Source organism: Diceros bicornis, chromosome 6 (genome assembly GCF_020826845.1).
Source record: "Diceros bicornis minor isolate mBicDic1 chromosome 6, mDicBic1.mat.cur, whole genome shotgun sequence".
In the NCBI taxonomy this organism is placed as follows: domain Eukaryota; kingdom Metazoa; phylum Chordata; class Mammalia; order Perissodactyla; family Rhinocerotidae; genus Diceros; species Diceros bicornis.
In genome coordinates, this window is record NC_080745.1 from 24,353,943 (window position 1) to 24,373,358 (window position 19,416).

Consider the following 19,416-nt stretch of genomic DNA (forward strand, 5'->3'; position numbering starts at 1 on the left):
ATGCAATTCTTTTTTTCTAGAATCAGTATGTTATTTTCTTTTTTGATCCTAAGTACATAGACATGTATATGGTTGGATTATTATGTGTGACTGTAAGAAATCTTATTATTACCATTATTTAACATTTGCTGGAGGTCAAAGTCGTGACTGACCTAGTCAAGTATATATAGATTTAACCTTTTCTCTGCTCATACTCCTGTGTACATTTTATACTACTTTAATTGGTGACATCTTGCTATTTTATCTAATGTATATATACATTTCTCCATGATTCTATTAGAAGTTCCTTGAGGGCAGCAACCACACCTCCCACTTCTCTGGAGATAGAAATGCCCCTGTAATGAGAGTCAACAAACATTTGCTTATCAAGTGCCCCCTCTCCCCCTTGCCCCAGGAATGAGCCTATAAAACCCTACTTCGGTGGTTTACCACTAGAAACTAGATTTTCTCTGATCTTAGGAAAAAAACAAAAAATAAAACACCCTTGGCTTAAGATAACCCTAAAGGAGCAACTGACAAATACAGCTGTATCTGTTCCTGAACATGCCAGTGATCGGGTGTGAAGTAAACAGGGTGTTACAACGCACGGGGGGCCGGGTTATTACACCAGCACACGGCGACCAGCTCAAAATCAGCCAATAACTTTGCTTTCAAGCACTGACAGCAGCCCAAGGCGGCAGACTCTACAATAACTAACTGCAAAATGTCACTGCAAAGCAGTTTTTCAGATGTTACAAATAGGCTGAAGGTTGTTGCAGAAAAAGGAAAAGGCAAAGAAAAGGACAATTTAGTCAGTGCTATATGAAAGAAATATTTTGGCCTTGTTCCATAAATGATAACTGAAATACTATCTGGACCAGTCAATTTATCAGGAGAAAATAAAACAGCCTGCCACTGCAACCCAGAGAGGAGAAAAATAAGGATAAAACATGAAAAAGCTCCATTCATCTCAAAGAAAAGAAACAGTGACAAAGAAACTACAGCAGGGTTGACTATTAATCCAAGACCTTCTGTGATTCTGGCAGCAGCATGCCCAGGTCAGTTCACCAAGGTCTGGCTGCAATACGCCCTCCGTCTATCACAAGTGCCCTGCCCCACAGCCTCTGTCTGATGAAATTCCACACATCCTTCAAGATTTACTTCCCATATCACTTCCTCTCTGAAGTCTAGTGAAACCCTGCCAGGCAAAAGCAATCACCTCCCGCTTCCTGCTCCCACTGCGCTCCTGGCGTAGCATTGTGATTCTGGATCCCACATCAGTCAGTGATGCCAGAAGGGTGGGAACTATGCCTCGATCACCTTCGTTTTGCCCACAGAACCTGACAAAGGGCCTGGCACCTCGCAAGTCAGTCCTCAAAAAATCTTCTGTTGAATTGTTAAACTGAATTATAGAGAGTACTTCAACTCCCAGGGCTGGAAACTTTATTTGATGTATATTACAGGTGTAATATTTCTTGAACAACTCAGCATGGGACACTATGTTGGTGCTTTACGTATCATGTTCTTTAATCCTCACGTCAATCCTACGAGGAAGTGGTGCTCAGAGAGGTGAGGAAACCACGACACCGAGCTCCAAACCAAGTCTGACCGTGGGCATATTTTTCGTCCCCGCTCTGCTGTATGGCCACATGTGCCCCAGGCCACTTATACAACCTCTAACCTCTGTTAGCCTCAAAGTCTTCCTCTACAAAACTGGAATGATTATATTTTAGTGCTTTAGCTCATGTTCTACTGAATGTACTGAAGAAGGGAGAACAAGGAAAAGCAAAAACTAAAATGAAAAAAATATTGCCCTTGACATATTTCTTTTCCAAAAGTTTCAGAAATGGCACCTAATCTGCATTTCCTGAAGGAATAGCTCTCAGTAGAAACTATACCTTAGAGGTTTGTCCTGAACTTTATGAAGAGACAGCTTTAAAATGGGCAGATTTTTATACCAATTATTTAAACACTATATCCCTGTTGTAAAAGCCTGCCCAAGTCCCCAGATTCAGGGAAAATGCACAGAATGTCAGGTCACTGCTTCTGCAATGCCACACTCATGACCATTCCCTAAATGTTTTCCATGTAACTAGACCCCAGGTCACACCACACAAGTAATTGCATGAAAAATGATGATGGGGAGTTAGCTGTTAATAGGCACCATCGGTACAGCTGAAACTCCATAGGAAGTGGGAATAGGGTGGTAGAAAAGTTGCTGTGACCCAGTTCCAGACTTTTGGTCACATGACACCATTTCAGCCTGTATGATGGTAGAGAAACCCCAGAAAACAAATTATTATTGAATTGTTAAAATGAGCCATAAACTATTTCATGTTTTAGGCAAGGATTGTGTATTTTAGAAGAATCACTGCACTGTGGGAAATGAACTTGAGAGCAGAGGTGTATGAAAGGCAAGAGTGAACGGGTAAAGACCAGCTCTCAGACTGCTGCAGTAGTCCAGGTAGAGGAGAATGACGCCCAGAGAATATAAAAAGATGGACAGCTTCCCAGTCATTTCATGAGACTTGGTCAATACCAAGACTGGAAAGGTAGTATGAAGAAGCAAAGTTATAGATAATTTCAGTTATTAATATAGATGCAAAAATGCTTTAAAAATTAGTAAGAATCCAGCACAATATTAAAAATAATAGAGTTTATCCCAGGAAAGGGAACAATAACTTCATTTCAAAAACTTATTGATTTGGGTTTATAACAAATGTAGAAGTAAAAGAATGACAACAATAGCACAAAGGACAAGAGGGGACATATATAAGTAAACTGCAGTAAAACTCTTACTATACATATATAAAATATATATATATAAAGTGGTATTATATATATAAACATGTATATTTATACATATAAAGTGGTATAATATTGCTTGCATGCAGACTGTGATAAGTTAAAGATGTATAGTGTGAACCCTAAAGCAACCATTGAAGAAAATAAAACAAAGTGGAATAGTACTAATCCAAGAGAAGAGAAAAAATGGAATACTAAAATATACTCAATTCTAAAGGAAGGCAGAAAATTATAAAAAATAAAAAATTACATACAGTTACAGTAGACTTATACTCAAGCATATTAATAATTACATTAACTACAAATGGATTAAAGATCCCTGTTAAAAGAGGAAACTGTCAATCTGGTTAAAAAAGTAATATCAAACTATACTATGTTTCCAAGAAATTCACTTTAACTATAGACACAGATAGGTTGAAAGTAAGTAAATGGAAAAAGATATATCATGCTAACACTAATCATAAAAAAGTGGGAAATTTGTCAAGAAGACTTAATCCTAAATATATATTTTAGAACAGCATGAAAATACTTGCATCAAAATACTTGAATAATAGAGCATTGAAATATATTATTTGAAAGAACTGAAAGGAGAAACAGACATATCCACAATTATAGTTGGAGATTCCAACACACTTCTCTCAATAATTAATAGGTCAAGTAGACATTAAATCAGTAAGGATAAAGATTTGAACGCTGTCAACCAAGATAACCTAATCAACATTTATAGAACACTACACCCAATAATCACAGAATTTACATTCTTTTCATGTGCACATAAAACATTACCCAAATAGACTATATGTTAGTCCATAAATCAAGTCTCAATAACTTCAAAAAGATTAAAATCATAAATCATACCAAGAATATTTTTTTAACACAACAGAATTAAATTAGAAAGCAATAACAGAAAGATATCTGGGAAATTCCCAGACATTTGGAAATTAAGCAATCTAGTTTCAAATAATTCATAGAGCAAAGAATAAATCACGAGGTAAATTAGAAAAAAATTTGACTTTAATGATAATAAAAACATAAAATTTGTAGGCCTTAACTAAAGCAGTGCTTAGAGGGAAATTTGTAGTTTTAGAAAAGAAAGTTTAAAATCACTGATATAAGTGTTGACCTTAAGAAGATAGAAAAAGAAGAGAAAATTAAACCCAAAGTCACTAGAAGTAAGGAAATAATAAAGACAGGAACAGAAGTCAACGAAATATAAAATGGAGAAACAACAGAGAAAAATTAATGAAACCAAAAAACTGGTTCTTTAAAAAGATCAATAAAGTTGTTAAAATCCTAGCTAGATTGATCAAGCAAAAATTAGAGAAAACACAAAAAATTAAAGAAAACAGCATCAGCAAAAAAAAAAAAAAAAAAAAAAAAGAGTAGACATGTTACTATTGATCCTAAAGACATTAAAAGAATAATAAGGGAATATTATGAACAACTTTACTCCAATAAATTCAATAGCTTAAATGAAATAGAGAAGTTTCTTGAAGGGGCAAATTACCAAAAAAAATAATAATGACAAAAGAAATAGAAAATCTGAATAGTCCTATATCTATTAAAGAAATTGAATTTGTAATTTAAAAGCTTCTTTCAAAAACTCGAAAGTCAAGTGGCTTTACTGTTAATTATCAAACATTTAAGGAAGAAAAAATGCCAATCTTACAGAAACTTTCAGAAGAAGAGAATACTTCTCAAATAATTTTACTAGGGCAGCATAACACTGATCTAAAATACAGACCCATTTCTCTCATGAACATAAGCATAAAAATCCTTAACCAAATCAAATCCAGCAATATGTAAAAAACATAATATTTCATGATCAAGTACGGTTTATGCAGGAAACAATGTTATTTAACATTTGAAAATCAATCCAAGTAATTAACCATATTAACATAATAAAGGAAAAAAATAGACAAAATGGACTTTACCAAAATTAGAAACTATTACTCATCAAAAGACACTACTAAGAAAATGAACAGCAGAAAAGTTTGGATGTGGTCAGTGGATGTGTTTGTGTGCGCGTGGGGAGATGGACAAGCAGATACCCAAGTTGGTGCTGTTAACGTGTCTGGGTAACAGCTATCGATCACCCAGTGCAGAAGTAGTGTTCATAAAACTTGTAACGGGTCAAAATGTTTCAGATAATTGGAGGAAAGACAGTGCAGTGACATCACATATGAAATAAGAACCCACCCCCCCCCATTATTGAGGGCAGAACTACATGAAGAAGCACAGTATTCCTACGAATCACATTGCCCAGCAGATTACCAAAGAAGACTTTTCCACATTTAATTATATACTATGTATAGACGAAAGTGATCTGAGAAATCTGAATAGAAAATGTAATCAAGTTAAACACTGCAAAGCTAAAATTGAACTACTTGGGCGCTATGATCCACAGAAACAACATATTATTGAAGATCTCTATTATGGGAATGACTCCGACTTTGAGACCATCTACCAGCAGTGTGTGAGGTGCTGCAGAACCTTCTTGGACAAGGTTCGCTAATGCTGTGTCTACTCCTCGCTGCAGCCAACGGGGCTAGTCCCCACAGGCTCCGCATTTCTCAGTCCATGTGTCCAAGTGTAATGACGTTCCATGGCTCAAGGCCACAGCTGTCTCTTCAGTTGACTGTTCTTATCTTAAAAAAATAATTGTAGATGGAAATCAGTTGCTGTGTTTCACAGAGGAATAAATAAAAATTTTTGATTCAGTTTACAGGGTACATTAAGAGTTCCTGGACTAGTTGAACCTCCCACTTTGCTCCAGTTACAAAAATAGGCGAACAAACAAAGCAGTAGAACAACAAAATAGAACATAATGAAGTAAAACATCACTTTAAGGCCCAGGTCAATATCTGAGCCCATGGAGTCTTCTAAGTAATCTGCTTTACCTCTTCCCTAAGTTTGTGGACGGCTTGATGAGGACGCATGCCCTCTGTTCCCCAGCACTAACTCTCTACACCAGTGCCTTTCATCGAATAACAATACCCCATCCACAGGAGCTCACAACTAGATGAGAAGTGTTAATTCACACAGTGTTAATTCATAGTGCAAAGTTGTATATTTAAAAGACAGGAAAAAGAGAAACACTTATGGAACTAATCTTTAACTAGTTCCTAGTTGTTGTGTATCTAATTTATCTCATAAGGAGGCAAGTTTATTTGTTCCCATCTGATCCACTTTGCCTCTGGAAATTTAATTATATCCAGAAAGAAGGATACTTGTATGCTGATTTATCTCATGGTCAGTTTGAGGAATATGTCTCCTTTTATATGCATACATAATGCAAATGTCAAATATAAATTAGCTTAGGTGGGAAAAAATAATTAAAAAGTTGGGAAAAGTTCTTTTATGTTGGAATGCTAAAATATTGACATGTTAATAAATATTCATTCATCAGTCCTTAATTTATAGGCAAATATAGGTAATTTTTGTGTACTTTGAGATAATAATCTAAAATTCATATGAATATATATCAGAAAAGATTATTTTCAAAATAAACTGGAGAAATTATAAAAAGAAAAAAGAAAATGAAGAGGTAAGTCCCCAAAGTAGGAGAAAATATCTGTAATAAACATACCTGACAAAAGACTTGATTCCAAAATATATAAATAGTTCCCCCACAACTTAATAGTTAAAAGACAACCCAACAAAAAACTGAGCAAAAGATTTAAACAGGTACTTCTCAAAGAAAGGTATATGAATGGTTAATAAACACATGAAAAAGTGCTCAATATCATTAGTCATCAGTACATAGCCACTAGGACGGCTAAAATAAAAAGGACAGACAACATCTAATGTTGATAATGATATAGAACAATTAGAATTCTCCAACATTGTTAGTAGAAATATAAAATGGTACAATTCTGGAAGTTTCTCATCAAGTTAAACATATGCCTACACAATGACCCAGTAAGTACACTTTTAGATACTTACCCAAGTAAAATGAAAACACAAACAGACTTATGACAAGAATGTTCATAGAAGCTTTAGTCATATTAGTCAAAAACTAGAAACAACTCCAATGTCCATTAGCAGGAAAATGAATAAACTAATTATAGTGCATTCATATAATGAAATACTACTCAGCAATAAAAAAGAAATAAACTACTGATAACCACAACATGGATGAACCCTTAAAATATTATGCTGGATAAAAGATGACAGAGAGAAAAGAATGTATACAGCATGATTCCATTTATAAGAGTTTCTAGAATAGGCAATACTTACCTGTATTAATAGAAATCAGACTAATATTTGTCTGGGCCAGGGAGTGGAGAGAATTAACTGTGAAGGACACCAGAGATCTTCCTGGGTGGAGGAGATGTTCTATAGTTTCACAGGGTATAAGTTACACAGATATAGGCATTTTTCAAAGCTCACCAAACTGTACACTTCAGATTTTACTGTGTGTAGATTATATTGTGAATATAAAACAAAAATTTAAATTATGGCTTTAATTCATCATTTCAATGTATTAAATGGAAAAATATATATATTCATCTTAAAGATGAATAAAAGCATTTGATAAAAATCCAATACCCAAAAAGCTCTTAGCATAAAAAAGAATTAAAGAAAACATCCTTAACCTAATAAGGTATCTTTCGGAACTGCAAATATCATTCATAATAGTGAAACCTTAGAATTTTACCTTTTAATATCAGATAAAAACCAAGAACGTCAGGTATTACTACATCTATTCAAAATAAGACAAGTGGGGAAAGCAATGAAAAGAATAAAGAATAGAAAGAAAAGAATGAAATACCATTATTTACAAAGGGTATGATTCCTACATGGAACATCAAAGAGAATCTATAAAAAACAAGACAATTGCAGCAAAGTTGCTGGAAACAAGACACAGTGTAAAGCAACATAAACTAAATGGGAGAAGCTTTTTTTAAGTTACCATTTATAACAGAAAAAAACTTTGAACTGTACATAGTATAAATGTAACAACCATGACAAAATTGTATAAATAATAAACAATATATGAGGGTAGCCATATGAAATGTTCATGAATGGAAAGGTCAATCATATAAATTTGGCTTTCCTCAAAAAAACTGAATATATAAGTCCAATGCAACCAAGTTAAAATCTCTATTTGACAAGTTGATCCTAAAGAGCCATGAATAGCCTAGACAATTTTGAAGGCAGAGGATGCTTAGCCGTGTATGTGGGGTGGGGGTGAGGGGGGGAGTTACGTCCTACCACATACCAAAACATATATAAACCATAAAGCTATAGCAATTAAACAGTGTGGTATTAGTGCAGAGAAAGACAAACAGATCAATAGAATAGTGTAACGACCTGTAAAAAGATGTGCACACACACACTTCGAAATGGCACACAAATCAGTGGAGATCAGGATGCTATTGGGTATTCATATGCAAAAAGACAATATTAGATCCCTACTTCACGCCAAACACAACAATTAAGCTCCAGATGGAAATAAAAATATATATTTAAAAAAATAAATAAAAGTATAGAGCAAAACTTTAAAAATTAGAAGAAAATATAGAAGATATTGTATGATATTGGGGTAGGAAAGAATTTATTAAACAAGAAATAGAAGGAACAAACCATAAAGGAAAAGATAAAGTTGTCTAATTTAAAATTTAAGAATCTATGTGATGAAGACACTGGGAATAAAAACCAGACTATCCACAGAGCAAGATACGTGACATTAGTTTTTTTATAATATTTTCTTAATTAAAAAAAACTGAAAGATAAAAACAGAGGTCGATTTGAATCAAATGTAGTAAAATGTTAACATCTACAATAAATGGGTGTCTATTATGTCATTTTCTGTACCTTTCTATATTTTTGAAATATTTCATATTAAAAGTTAACAATTAAGTGTAATGAAATAAATTAGATATGAATATGTTCAGGGAGTGAAGTCTCTGATCACTATTATATGTTTCCTCTGGCTCCAAAAAGTGAGAGGATTCCTTGTTTCTGCTCCACGTGAGCAAACTCATCACGTTGTTCTCTAATTGCCAGTTTTTGTACTCATTTTCTCAGTGGGTCACACAAGAGTGGGGACCAAGTCTCACCTGTCGTTGTTTTTTTTTTTTAAGATTTTATTTATTTATTTTTCCCCCCAAAGCCCCAGTAGATAGTTGTATGTCATAGCTGCACATCCTTCTAGTTGCTGTATGTGGGACTCGGCCTCAGGATGGCCGGAGAAGTGGTGCCTCGGTGCGCACCCTGGATCCGAACCTGGGCCACCAGCAGCGGAGGGCGCGCACTTAACCACCAAGCCATGGGGCCGGCCCCAAGTCTCACTTGTTTTAAGACAGATTACATAATAACTTACCATCACCAGCATCCTCTCTAACATTTATAGTTCTAGTCTATCTACAAGTGTTCTCCTTTAGTCCTCACAAGAAATCTATGAGCTTGGTATTATTGTCTTTATTTTAAAGGTAAGGATACCAAGGCACTGCGAGGTTTAGAATTTCCTCAAGGACACAGTGTGTAAGTAAGGAGAGCCACTGATACACCATTTTGACTTCACATTCCATTCCCTTAACCATCATACATGCTGCCTCCCATGGAAATGTTTGCAAATGAACAGATCAACCAAGAATTCTTTGTTTCATGTTTAACAGAAAAAATCATTTCTAATGGAATCAATGTTATTGAAGAATCATTTGGGGAGAAGAGACGGAAATTGATAAACTGAAATTACTTCTGTTGAACAATACAGTCCTGCTTCTTGTTTCTGACATCTGTGTCCTCCACGCGAGGCATTAATACTGTTTACCTTTGGGTGGTCATTCCCAGGAGTGTAAATATTCTATCAAACGTCAGCATTTTTCTCTGTGTAAAGCAACTAAGCCTAGAAAATGCTCTGAGGTGAGGTAAGGGAGGTCTCTTTCTAACAGGGACTTCCTCTTATGATGTATGGAACCTCTAGCCAGAAACATTCGTGGCAGTTGGGTCAAACAACTCACCTGGATCAGCTGGCTCAGGGAAACCCCTTTAAAGATAGGTGGGAAATCTCTGTTGAGCTGAGGCTTGAGTCTGCATTGTAGAAAGGGGAGGCCATAGGTTACAGCCACTTCACAAACGTGGAACACTCAAGTCCATGCGGATTTGTGGTGCTGTAACACCCAGAAATGACGAATTTTTGCTGGGAAGAGATGGCTTGGTAGATGTAATATAGTTTTTTAAAATGTTCTTTTGACCTAATTTTGAAGTCCTGGCTGGAGGCTGGCCAGTTCCCCTTCTTGAGCAGCCAATTAAGTCTAGACACCTCCCACCTCCCCTATTTGGCTCTCATACTCGGGGCCACTATCCTCCTACCCTCATCACCCAGAACCAGGTACCAGACAATCAGGGACAGCCCTTATGCCCCAGAGCTCTGAAATTACTCAAACTAGCCAATCATAAGCCTGCTGACCCTGCCTCTCCAGTGCCTTCCCACAGAAACCACAGTAAAGGCTCTTGCCCACAGTTTCCTCCCTCTCTCTGCCTCCCGACTGACCCTGGAGCTTCTCCATGTGGCCCCCCACGGCACGGCAAGTCCCCTCCTCTTGGAGTCTATGAGTAACAAACTCTCTCTTCAATGGCAGTCATCTCCTGATCTGTTGCCTTAAATCTACCTCAAATTTTCTACTAATAGACTAGATTTTAAAACAATAGAAGGCAGGTTTCCCCTGAGCCAGGGGACAAGGGAGCAGCAGCCCTGAGATAACTTATGTGAGCATCTCTACCCTTCGATCTTCATAAGGCTCTGGTGAGGCCATCAAACAGATGGTGAGAGACAAACGCACTGCACTTATTCCCACTCTTGTCATGGGGGGAAAATGTGAGCATAGCTCTAGCTATTGAAAAAATTACAAATGCTGAACATAGCACCTAAAGGAAAAGAATGAAAAATGCATTCAGTATGGAAAGAGAATACATTCTCAGGGGGAATTAGGAGTAAATAGGAGATTTGTCTGAAATTACAAGAATATAGTGTCATTTTTAATGTTTTTTTTACTGTGGTAAAATATAACATAAAATTTACCATTTCATCCATTTTTAAGTGTATGGTTCAGTAGCATTAACTACATTTACATTGTTGCGCAACCATAACCACCATCCATCTCCAGAACTTTTTTCATCATCCCAAACTGAAACTCTGTACCCATTAAACACTAACTCCCCATTCTTCCCTCCCTCCAACCCCTGGCAACCACCATCCTACTTTCAGTCTCTATGAATTTGACTACTCTAGTACCTCATATAAGTGGAATTTATATAGAGAGAGTCATTTTTAAGGAATTCCAAGCACTGCGTGATATTATTTAAAAATAAAAATACGCAACTGACATGACTTCTTTCTTTGATTTTTATTTTTGCTTTGTGAAGGTAGCTTTGTGCCTAATGAATGCTGTACAGATAATTCCATATTTTGTGTGTGTTCAATACATAATTTCATAGGGACTTTGCTGAAAAAGAAATTTCCATCACTACATTTCAGCAGTCACTAGGCTTTTTGCTTACACAAGATCAGAGCCACCGAAGGCACAGATGACTCACATGTACAAAGTTAAAATACGCGCAGCCTAAATAAAGCTTTGCACAACAGAAGAGCAAATATACAAGCCATGGCACACCTTGAAAAATCCGTGAGAGGAAATGAAATTTTTAGTAAATCAAAGAGAAAAACACTCCCTAAGCAAATTCGGGCATCTAGGAGAAACAATTTCTCATAACAACAGTTCCAAAAACCAAAAAGTACTAGAACAATAAATACAGAACAAAACCACAGCTCCCTTTAGGATTAACCAATTTCAGTCTTTTGAGCCCAACCTGAATTATGGACTACACATGATAAGCAACACTGATCTTCCAAAAAGCTTTTGAGAAGGTAATTTTCAAAAGGAGCTGCTGATATTTCTCATAATCAGTTCGGTTCACGTCATGTCTTCATGACGGCCCCTGCGTGCTTTACAGAGAGACATTAAGGGCAGTAGACGCGACAAAAGATGGAAGAAAAAGAGGATAAACTGCTGATAGTGAAGTGTGCATGTGCACAGTAAGAGGAACTTGAGGTAGAGCATCAGAAACCCAGTGTTTCCGAGGCAGCTCTGTCACTTTCTCTGCGGCTCCGCCATGCCCCTTCACCTCGCAGGGCCTCCATTCCCTCAGCTGCAAAACAGGGAGTGGTGCTCCTTAAGATTCCAGAAACAGGGAGAAATTCTCCTCATCTAAAAGGAAAACTCATCATCCATTCACCAAACACACTGCCTAGCACCCTTTCATAAGCAATGAGTTTTGACATTTTACCACGCTCAAGGTGATTTGAAAATGATAGACTATATACACAATGCTTTGTTCTCTGGCTTTGATTTCGCATCTCTCTCTTTCTTCCCTTCGATTTGTCATGTTTCTCTGCACTCGCAAACACTCTCAGGGTTGCCCAGGCTTCAGCCTCAGTCTTGGTGGCGTGTACCTCACGTTCCATACAAGGGTGGCTTGTCCTGCCCACATGCCCACATCATCCCACCTTGCACATGAGGACACTGAGGCTGGGAGAGACAAAGCAGCCACCAGAGGCAGACCCAGAACTCTGAGCCCTTGCTGGCAACTCAGGTGCATTACATCTGAAGCTTGGAGGCCTCTACTCACTGAAGTCCTCAAAACCTGCCATCTAACAGGGCCCCCTTCTGCAGCGAGATGCTCAAGATACCAGGAACACGGCCCCGGGGCCCCGAGGCACGGTGGAGACACTTCCCACGTTCAGAGATGTGAGGCTGCTCAGCCTCTCCCAGAGGATCCCATACAGGGATGTGAGGTTGCAGGGCTGCCACACCCTGTTGTCAACTGGAATTCTGTTTTCTAAACCAAAACTCATCACACAGCTGGACCACGGAAGAAGGAAGAAAACACCCTCCAGGCCCCTGAGTGGGCCGCCCAGGGTGAGGATGCACAGTAGCTAAGTAGTTTGGGGACCTAGGGAGACACTTTTCTCCAGGCGTCCTGGGCCAAGGCAAAGCTGCCTCCGTGTGGATTGCCACCTCCCCACGAGAGAAGGGCTTCCTAGCATCCCTCATCTCCTTCTCCACCAGGAATCTTCCCTCTTGTCTTGCCTGCTCTAGCACCCATGCCTTCCTGTCTGTGGCACCTGCCTGTGTGCCTGGGAGCCTGGGCTAGCACGCCTTTTGCATGCTTTGGAACTGCTCTTCCTGACTCATAAATGCACCCCTGACCATTCCCAGACCGCGTCCATTGCCACAGCTTTTCTCCTCTTCTTTAAATGTGTTATGCAATACTGAAAATACACAAGGATGAAGATTGTAAAATAAGCACCATGGGCCAAGCATCCAGTTTATAAAAGAAAATTTTACTGAAACTGTTGAAGGCCCCCAGATTGTGTTGTGTTCCAATGCCGTCCCCAGAGGTGAAGATCTTTAGGTGTTTATCATTCCCAAGCACGGATTTATCCTTCTCCTTCATATGTATGTATCCTTAAAACATATAGAATGTTGTTTTTTGTATTATTAAACTAAACAATTGGTATTGTACTGTATGCATTCTTCTGGAACTTGCTTTTCTCACTGAGATTATGTATGTGAGATTCATCCATGTTGATATGTGTGGCTATAGTCCATTCTCTGTCACAACTGTATAGTATTTTGTTATGTAAGTCACTTATTCATAAAAGAAATACTCCAACTATAAAGCAAGGAGTAGCTCACCTTTACATGTGAAGAGTCCTAACATTAGAGCGGGACAGAGAGTAGTCGTCAGTCTCTGCTTTATTTTCCCCACCCCCTCACATCAATTTGATATCTATAATTAATTTAAATGCTAAGCAACTTCAGTTATTTTTACTTCTAAAGTGATTACTTACAAATAATCCCATGTTTTAAATAACAGAAATAGGTATTTGTAGTCGAATACAGAAAAATGGGACCAATGGCCAGGTAATAACTACCTGGTCCTGTGGATTTAATGCATAGCTCACAACACACAAGTTTGAGAGAACAGCTGTGGGGAGGATTACACATCCTTCTAAAGATGTACAAGGCTCAGATATTCTGCAAAAGGAGCTCTCCACATGAATGGAGCAAGTCCATCTGTCAATGAATACAATAATCCAGTCTGGCACCTTATGTTCATCTTTCCATCATCAAATGGAAAAGAAAAAGTCAACTCTAGACAACTGCTTGGTGCCAGGGAGAACTGAGGTTGGCATGTGAAGAAGCTGAGGTGCTGAGAGGAATGGAAAATGGCAGCCACAGAAGAAGCCAACAATGTGAAGAAATGGTTGGTCCATCTGTCTTTAAGAGTTGCTTCAAGAAGGAACCAGCTGTCTGATATTGGGGAAAGTAGAATAATAACTTGCATTTAAAATAAAATTATATTAGAGAGTAGACAAGTCTGTTCTGTTTTGCTTGTTTCCGAATCACATCCAATGTCTTCATCCTGTTTTATTGGCTTTTGGAGCTTAGTACTGGGTATGTTAAATCATTTTGCAAAATTTAGCTAAAGGGAATAAATGGCCAGAAATCTTGAGAAATCTATATTATTTGTATTTCATAAGACACATGTCTGGAAATAACACGTGCAAACTGGACTGACTCAGCTACAGCATTTGGCACCTTGAGGAAGGAAGGGGGAGAAAAGGACATTTCAGTTGTCCTCATGTTTGTGTTCTTTTCTTGAAAACTCAGACACACCTTTCCTTCAAGAAAATTCTTTCCTTAATCACCAACCTCACCTGGAACTTTTAACCCACAGAAATTACCCAAGGGTTTTGAAGACATACCACAAGCAAACCATAAAGAGTGAGCCTTGACAATATTGTTTAACAAGTGAGATCACCATGAGGTTATTACTCATTGCTACAAGGAGTGCGACAGCTGCGTAACAATAATTTGACTATACAGTCTCCGTTCCTCTGCTTTTAGCTCAAGCTCCCACAGTTCTTCCCCTTGCTCTCTCCTCCTCCTTTTCCGAGGCCACCATACACTCCATGAGAAAGAAAATTCCTCAGAGCCTCATTCAGTCACTAAATGCATTTCCACAGGATCGACACATAGACTGACTTGTTCAAGAGAGACCCAGAAAACAGTGAAACAGACCACATACATAATCCCAGCCCATCCCCACACAGTAGTGTGAGAAAGACTGTTCTAAGCTTTGGAGAGAGGGGAGCCTGGAATTAATCCTGTGATCTTCAGCTGAGGCTTCGCTTCCCGCTGGGTTGCTTGGACAGGCTCAATCAGGCTTAAATATCTGGCCTCTCATTTTCAGAGAGATAATAATTATCACAGGAACGTTACAGAAACTCACTCCCCCCACTGTACTCCTTCCCTCAGTCTTATCTCAGTAGTCCAAAAATGCTAAAAATATTAACTATGATTCAGCTTTGAAAACTTCTGTGGTCCTGTCATAATAACAGCAGGCTAGACTCGAGGGAGCAAGAGAGAAAATCCAATTAATCCTTCCCCAGGGGCAAACAACCTTAGCAGAGATTTTCCTTTAGCCCTAGCAGAAGTTTTGCATGAAAGATCCCACCTGTCAGTTTTTCATATGTTTCAGTACAAAATCTCTGCGGCGGCATTTTTATTTTAACTCAGAGGTAAATTTTATTAAAAACGCCTGTTACAGCCAGCTGGTGTCAAACTGTTGGTTTGCTAACTAGGCATCAACTGAAGAGCCTGTAATTCTCTCTGTTTCATGAAGATGAGCACCATAAACTATTAATAACAACTTCTAAAGCTGGTCTGCTGTGGGCCAGGTGGATGGCAGGAACTCTGGGAGACAGAGGAGAGGAAGAGACAGCGTGGAGGCTCAAAAGTCACATATTCCTGTCTTAGATACACTTTGTCCCCCACCCTGGACCAATTCCTTCCATAAACCTGGATCACACAAAGACATCCCAGAATAGCATTCCAATTTTCCTATTACCATATTTGTTATATTATCATAACATATGTTATCAAACACCAACACCGTACATGTCAGACACAAAACATCCCAGAAAAGACTCAGGTTCTCTCACACTTAGAGGCTCTTTGCACAGAGCAGGAACAGAGAACCTATCAACTCAGTCACCAGCTCACTCACTGAGCGGCTGGGACACCATATGCGGAACGCAGCATCCCCACTCTAGAAGAGAGACTATTTCTCACCCGTCGAAACTCTGATATTGAATCCGGAACTGCCCTACCCCTGCCACCCTTCCTAGACAAGGGACCCTCAGAATTTTATGTGTTAGGTCACCAGGTGTTGTCATTTATTTGGCTGACCCTCTGCCATCGGCATTCTGAAGCCGTGTTACAACAGGAGGGCGGGAGCTGGTATGACCAACCATTCCAGTCCTGGGCTTGGGCCACCCTGGTGCAGCCCTAGGTGGACCTTAATGGGAGAGCACTAACCCTGGGTTCCAGCTCCGGTTCTCCACACAGTGTTGCCTAACAAGCGTGAGTCTTGGTTTCCTTTCCTCACAGTGGAGATGTTCATAGTGAGCACCTCGCACACTGTAGACATTCGACGTTTTTGGTTAATCCACTTTGGAAGCAAGCTTGCACAAACACCTGAAGCCCTCTGGTCTGGGTTCATCCTTCCTCCATAGTAGGAAGACACTCTTACTTCTGATGTGCCCTCAGGGAAAGCCTGCAGAATTCTGGAATTCACAAGCAAGGTGGCCAAACCTGATCTTGTCCATTTCCCCAAGACCTGCCTCTCTTCCTCTACGCGATCCTTCAGTCAGTGGCACTGTCACCAAGTTGAAAGCCAGGAAGAAGGAGTCATCTTAGAATCCTCATTCCTACCCTCACCCACTGTGGAAGTGATCGTCAGAGCTATGGATTCTCCTTCCCTGGCGTCTGCTGAGTGCGTCCACACTGCCTTTCTCCCTCCTTAGGCTGGGTCCCCTCAGCTCTCATCAGGCCTCTGCTTGTGTCCTAAGTGGGTTCCCTACCTGCAGCCTTGCCCCCTCTGCTGAGTGTTCCATCTAACACTGACGACGTGACCCCCGCTGAAACCAGCAGTGGCTCTTAGCCGCCTTCAGAAGAAAGTTCAAGTTCCTTGACTGGCACACAGACTCCTCATTTGTGACCTGGCCCCTGGCCCCTACCTCCCTCCCCTCTGACCCACCCACACCCACTCACACCAACCTCACTACAAGGCCTATCTCTGCACTATGCCAACCCTTCCCTGCCCGGCTGCCTGGCTACCACCTACCTACCAAGGATGTGAGTTCCCGAGGACAAGGAGTAGATGGAGATGTCTTTTTCATTCATTGCTCTATGTTCTGTACCTAGAGCAGTGTCTGGTACATATTAGCAGATACCTAATGAATATTGTTGAAAGAATGAACAAACAGTTATTCCAGACTCAGAGTAAGGATCATTTTCTCTTGGGAGCATTTCTTGGTGCCTCTTCCTAATCTCAACAACCAAATCTGTTATCCTTCACTTGTGTGTCTCTTTCTGCCCACATCATCCTGCAGGTACCTGTCTCATAGCATCTGTTGCTCTATTCTGACTGCTCAGTGTCCCCTGTGTCTTCAGTACTACGCGTGGCTTCTTGGGAGCAGAGCTGTCTTTTTGCTCTAGTGTTCTCTCTCTCTATCACTGTCTCTCCCTCTCTCCCCACTCTCTCTCTCTCTCACCCCAATCCATCTTCTCCTGCACATCTGATACAAACAACCAGGTACTGGGCCCTGTATCCTGGGTGTTATAAGCATCTCTGTAGGCCCATCATTAAGCACAGTGACAAATACTTAATGGGCTATCCATTCATTTTGGCCATTCCACATTCACACGTAGATAAGGAATCTTTCTTCCTAGCTAATTCATGGGTTAATGTTATCAAGGACACATTCAAATACACACCATCCATCAGTTCCATGGTGCAAATCTGAGGAGGGACAGGGATTGAACCTTTCTCACTCAGAAATGTAAAGCCACCTCATGGTGCAGACAACAAGTAATGTACAAATCACAATGCACAGGTACTATAGTGAGCTAGGACATGATAAACATTATATTTCCTGTCTAATATGTTTTCTTTATTCAAACAAAAGATTTGTATATGGAGAAAGTGAGACAAATAGACTGATGAGAGCAGTGTGAAATAAACTGCTTTGAGGCATAGAACAGAAAAATCAAACACATTTTCTCTGAACGATATCCAAATCTAATTCTAGTCAAGTCCATTTCTCTCTTTTTCATGAATGAATGAGACAGGATTTGGGGAATCCGGAGATCACTTATTTTGAGATGACGGGAAAGGAGGTATCACCATGTGCCACCCTGAAAGAAAGATGTTCCTTTATCTGCTCGTTTCTCACGGCTCTGGGGGGTATTTAGAGATTATCTCTTTTCCCAGCTGTGGGGACCCTGACTGCGAGCCCTGCAAATCAATCAGCCTGAGCTGAGGAGAAGAAGACATTCACCCAAAAGGTAACTATTAAAATCACTATGTCAGTATTTGCTCTGTCCTGCTAAACTGTATTTGTAAAATTGGAGGGAAGAGCAAAGTCCCCTTCTGTCCACTGTGGCCCGACCCTGCAGCAGGGAGGAGAGGAGATGGGCCAGCAGGCCTGGGTGCAGAGTCTCTACTGACCTGAGGGTGTGACCTGAGTCCCAGGTTGCTCATCAATTCAATGGGGTGGAAAACAATACGCACTTCACAGGGCTTTGTGAGGGTTAAACGTGAATTGCAAGGATATGAGTTAAAAAGCCTGGGAGTTAAAAAACGGGAGTGATTGTTATTATTGTGGTTTTGCTTCAAAATTTCTGGTTGTTTGGGGGCCTCATATGATAAGAAAATTTTAAGTGACTAGCTTGGTTGCCAGGACAAGACACAAAGTGGGTATCAGTTAGAGTTCTCTGATCGTGCACATAGGGAGGGACAGGGAAGCTACTGCCTGGAAGCAGGACTGAGGCTGAGAGGGTGTTACAGGTTAAACTGCGTTCCCCTGAGAGATATGTTGGAGTCTTTAACCCCCAGCACCTCAGACTGTGATTGTATTTGGAGATAGGGTCTTTAAAGAGGTACTCAAGTGAAAATGAGGTCATGAGGATGGGCCCTAGTCCAATATGACTGGGATCCTTATAAGAAGAGGAGACTGGGACATAGACACACACAGAGGGATGATGATGTGAAGACACAGGGAGAAGACAGCCATCGACAAGCCAAGGAGAGAGGCCTCAGAAGGAACCAAACCTGCCAACACCTTGATCTCGGACTTCTGGCCTCCAGAACTGTGAGAAAATTAATTTCTGTTGTTGAAGCCCCCGATCTGTGGTACTTTGTTACAGCAGTCCCAGGAAACTAATACAGAGGGTAAATGGATCCCCCTGCCAGAGAACCTCCACCCTTGGCCACTGTGGTGTCCTACAGGATATACAACCGTCTCCCACTCTTCTCCTGGCCACAACATGGTGTTACCATCTCTACCAAATAAACCATTGTCCAATGATCCTCAACTTGAAATAAAATTGACGGCAAAAATTTTTTTTCAAGTGTTCAAAAGTTTCAATTCAAAAACTGCTCTCAAACTAAGAAGTAGCAGAATTGAATTGGACCTTCTTCTCTCACTACTCTCATAGGTGAGCTTCCCTCGCCCACGCTGCTGTGACGACTCTCAACGTTCCATGTCCACCG

General features: G+C 39.8%; 2 protein-coding genes across 2 annotated transcripts in view; one reads left to right on the forward strand and one right to left on the reverse strand.

The window, feature by feature from the left end:
- DISC1 (DISC1 scaffold protein) overlaps nt 1–19,416 on the reverse strand; it is a 339,334-nt gene that overhangs the window by 117,673 nt on the left and 202,245 nt on the right. The gene's annotated exons all lie outside the window — the stretch shown is intronic.
- On the forward strand, nt 4,814–5,299 carry LOC131407028 (low molecular weight phosphotyrosine protein phosphatase-like). Its single transcript, XM_058543021.1, is given in 1 exon segment — nt 4,814–5,299. A coding segment is annotated over 1 exon segment (480 nt). The 5' UTR covers nt 4,814–4,819.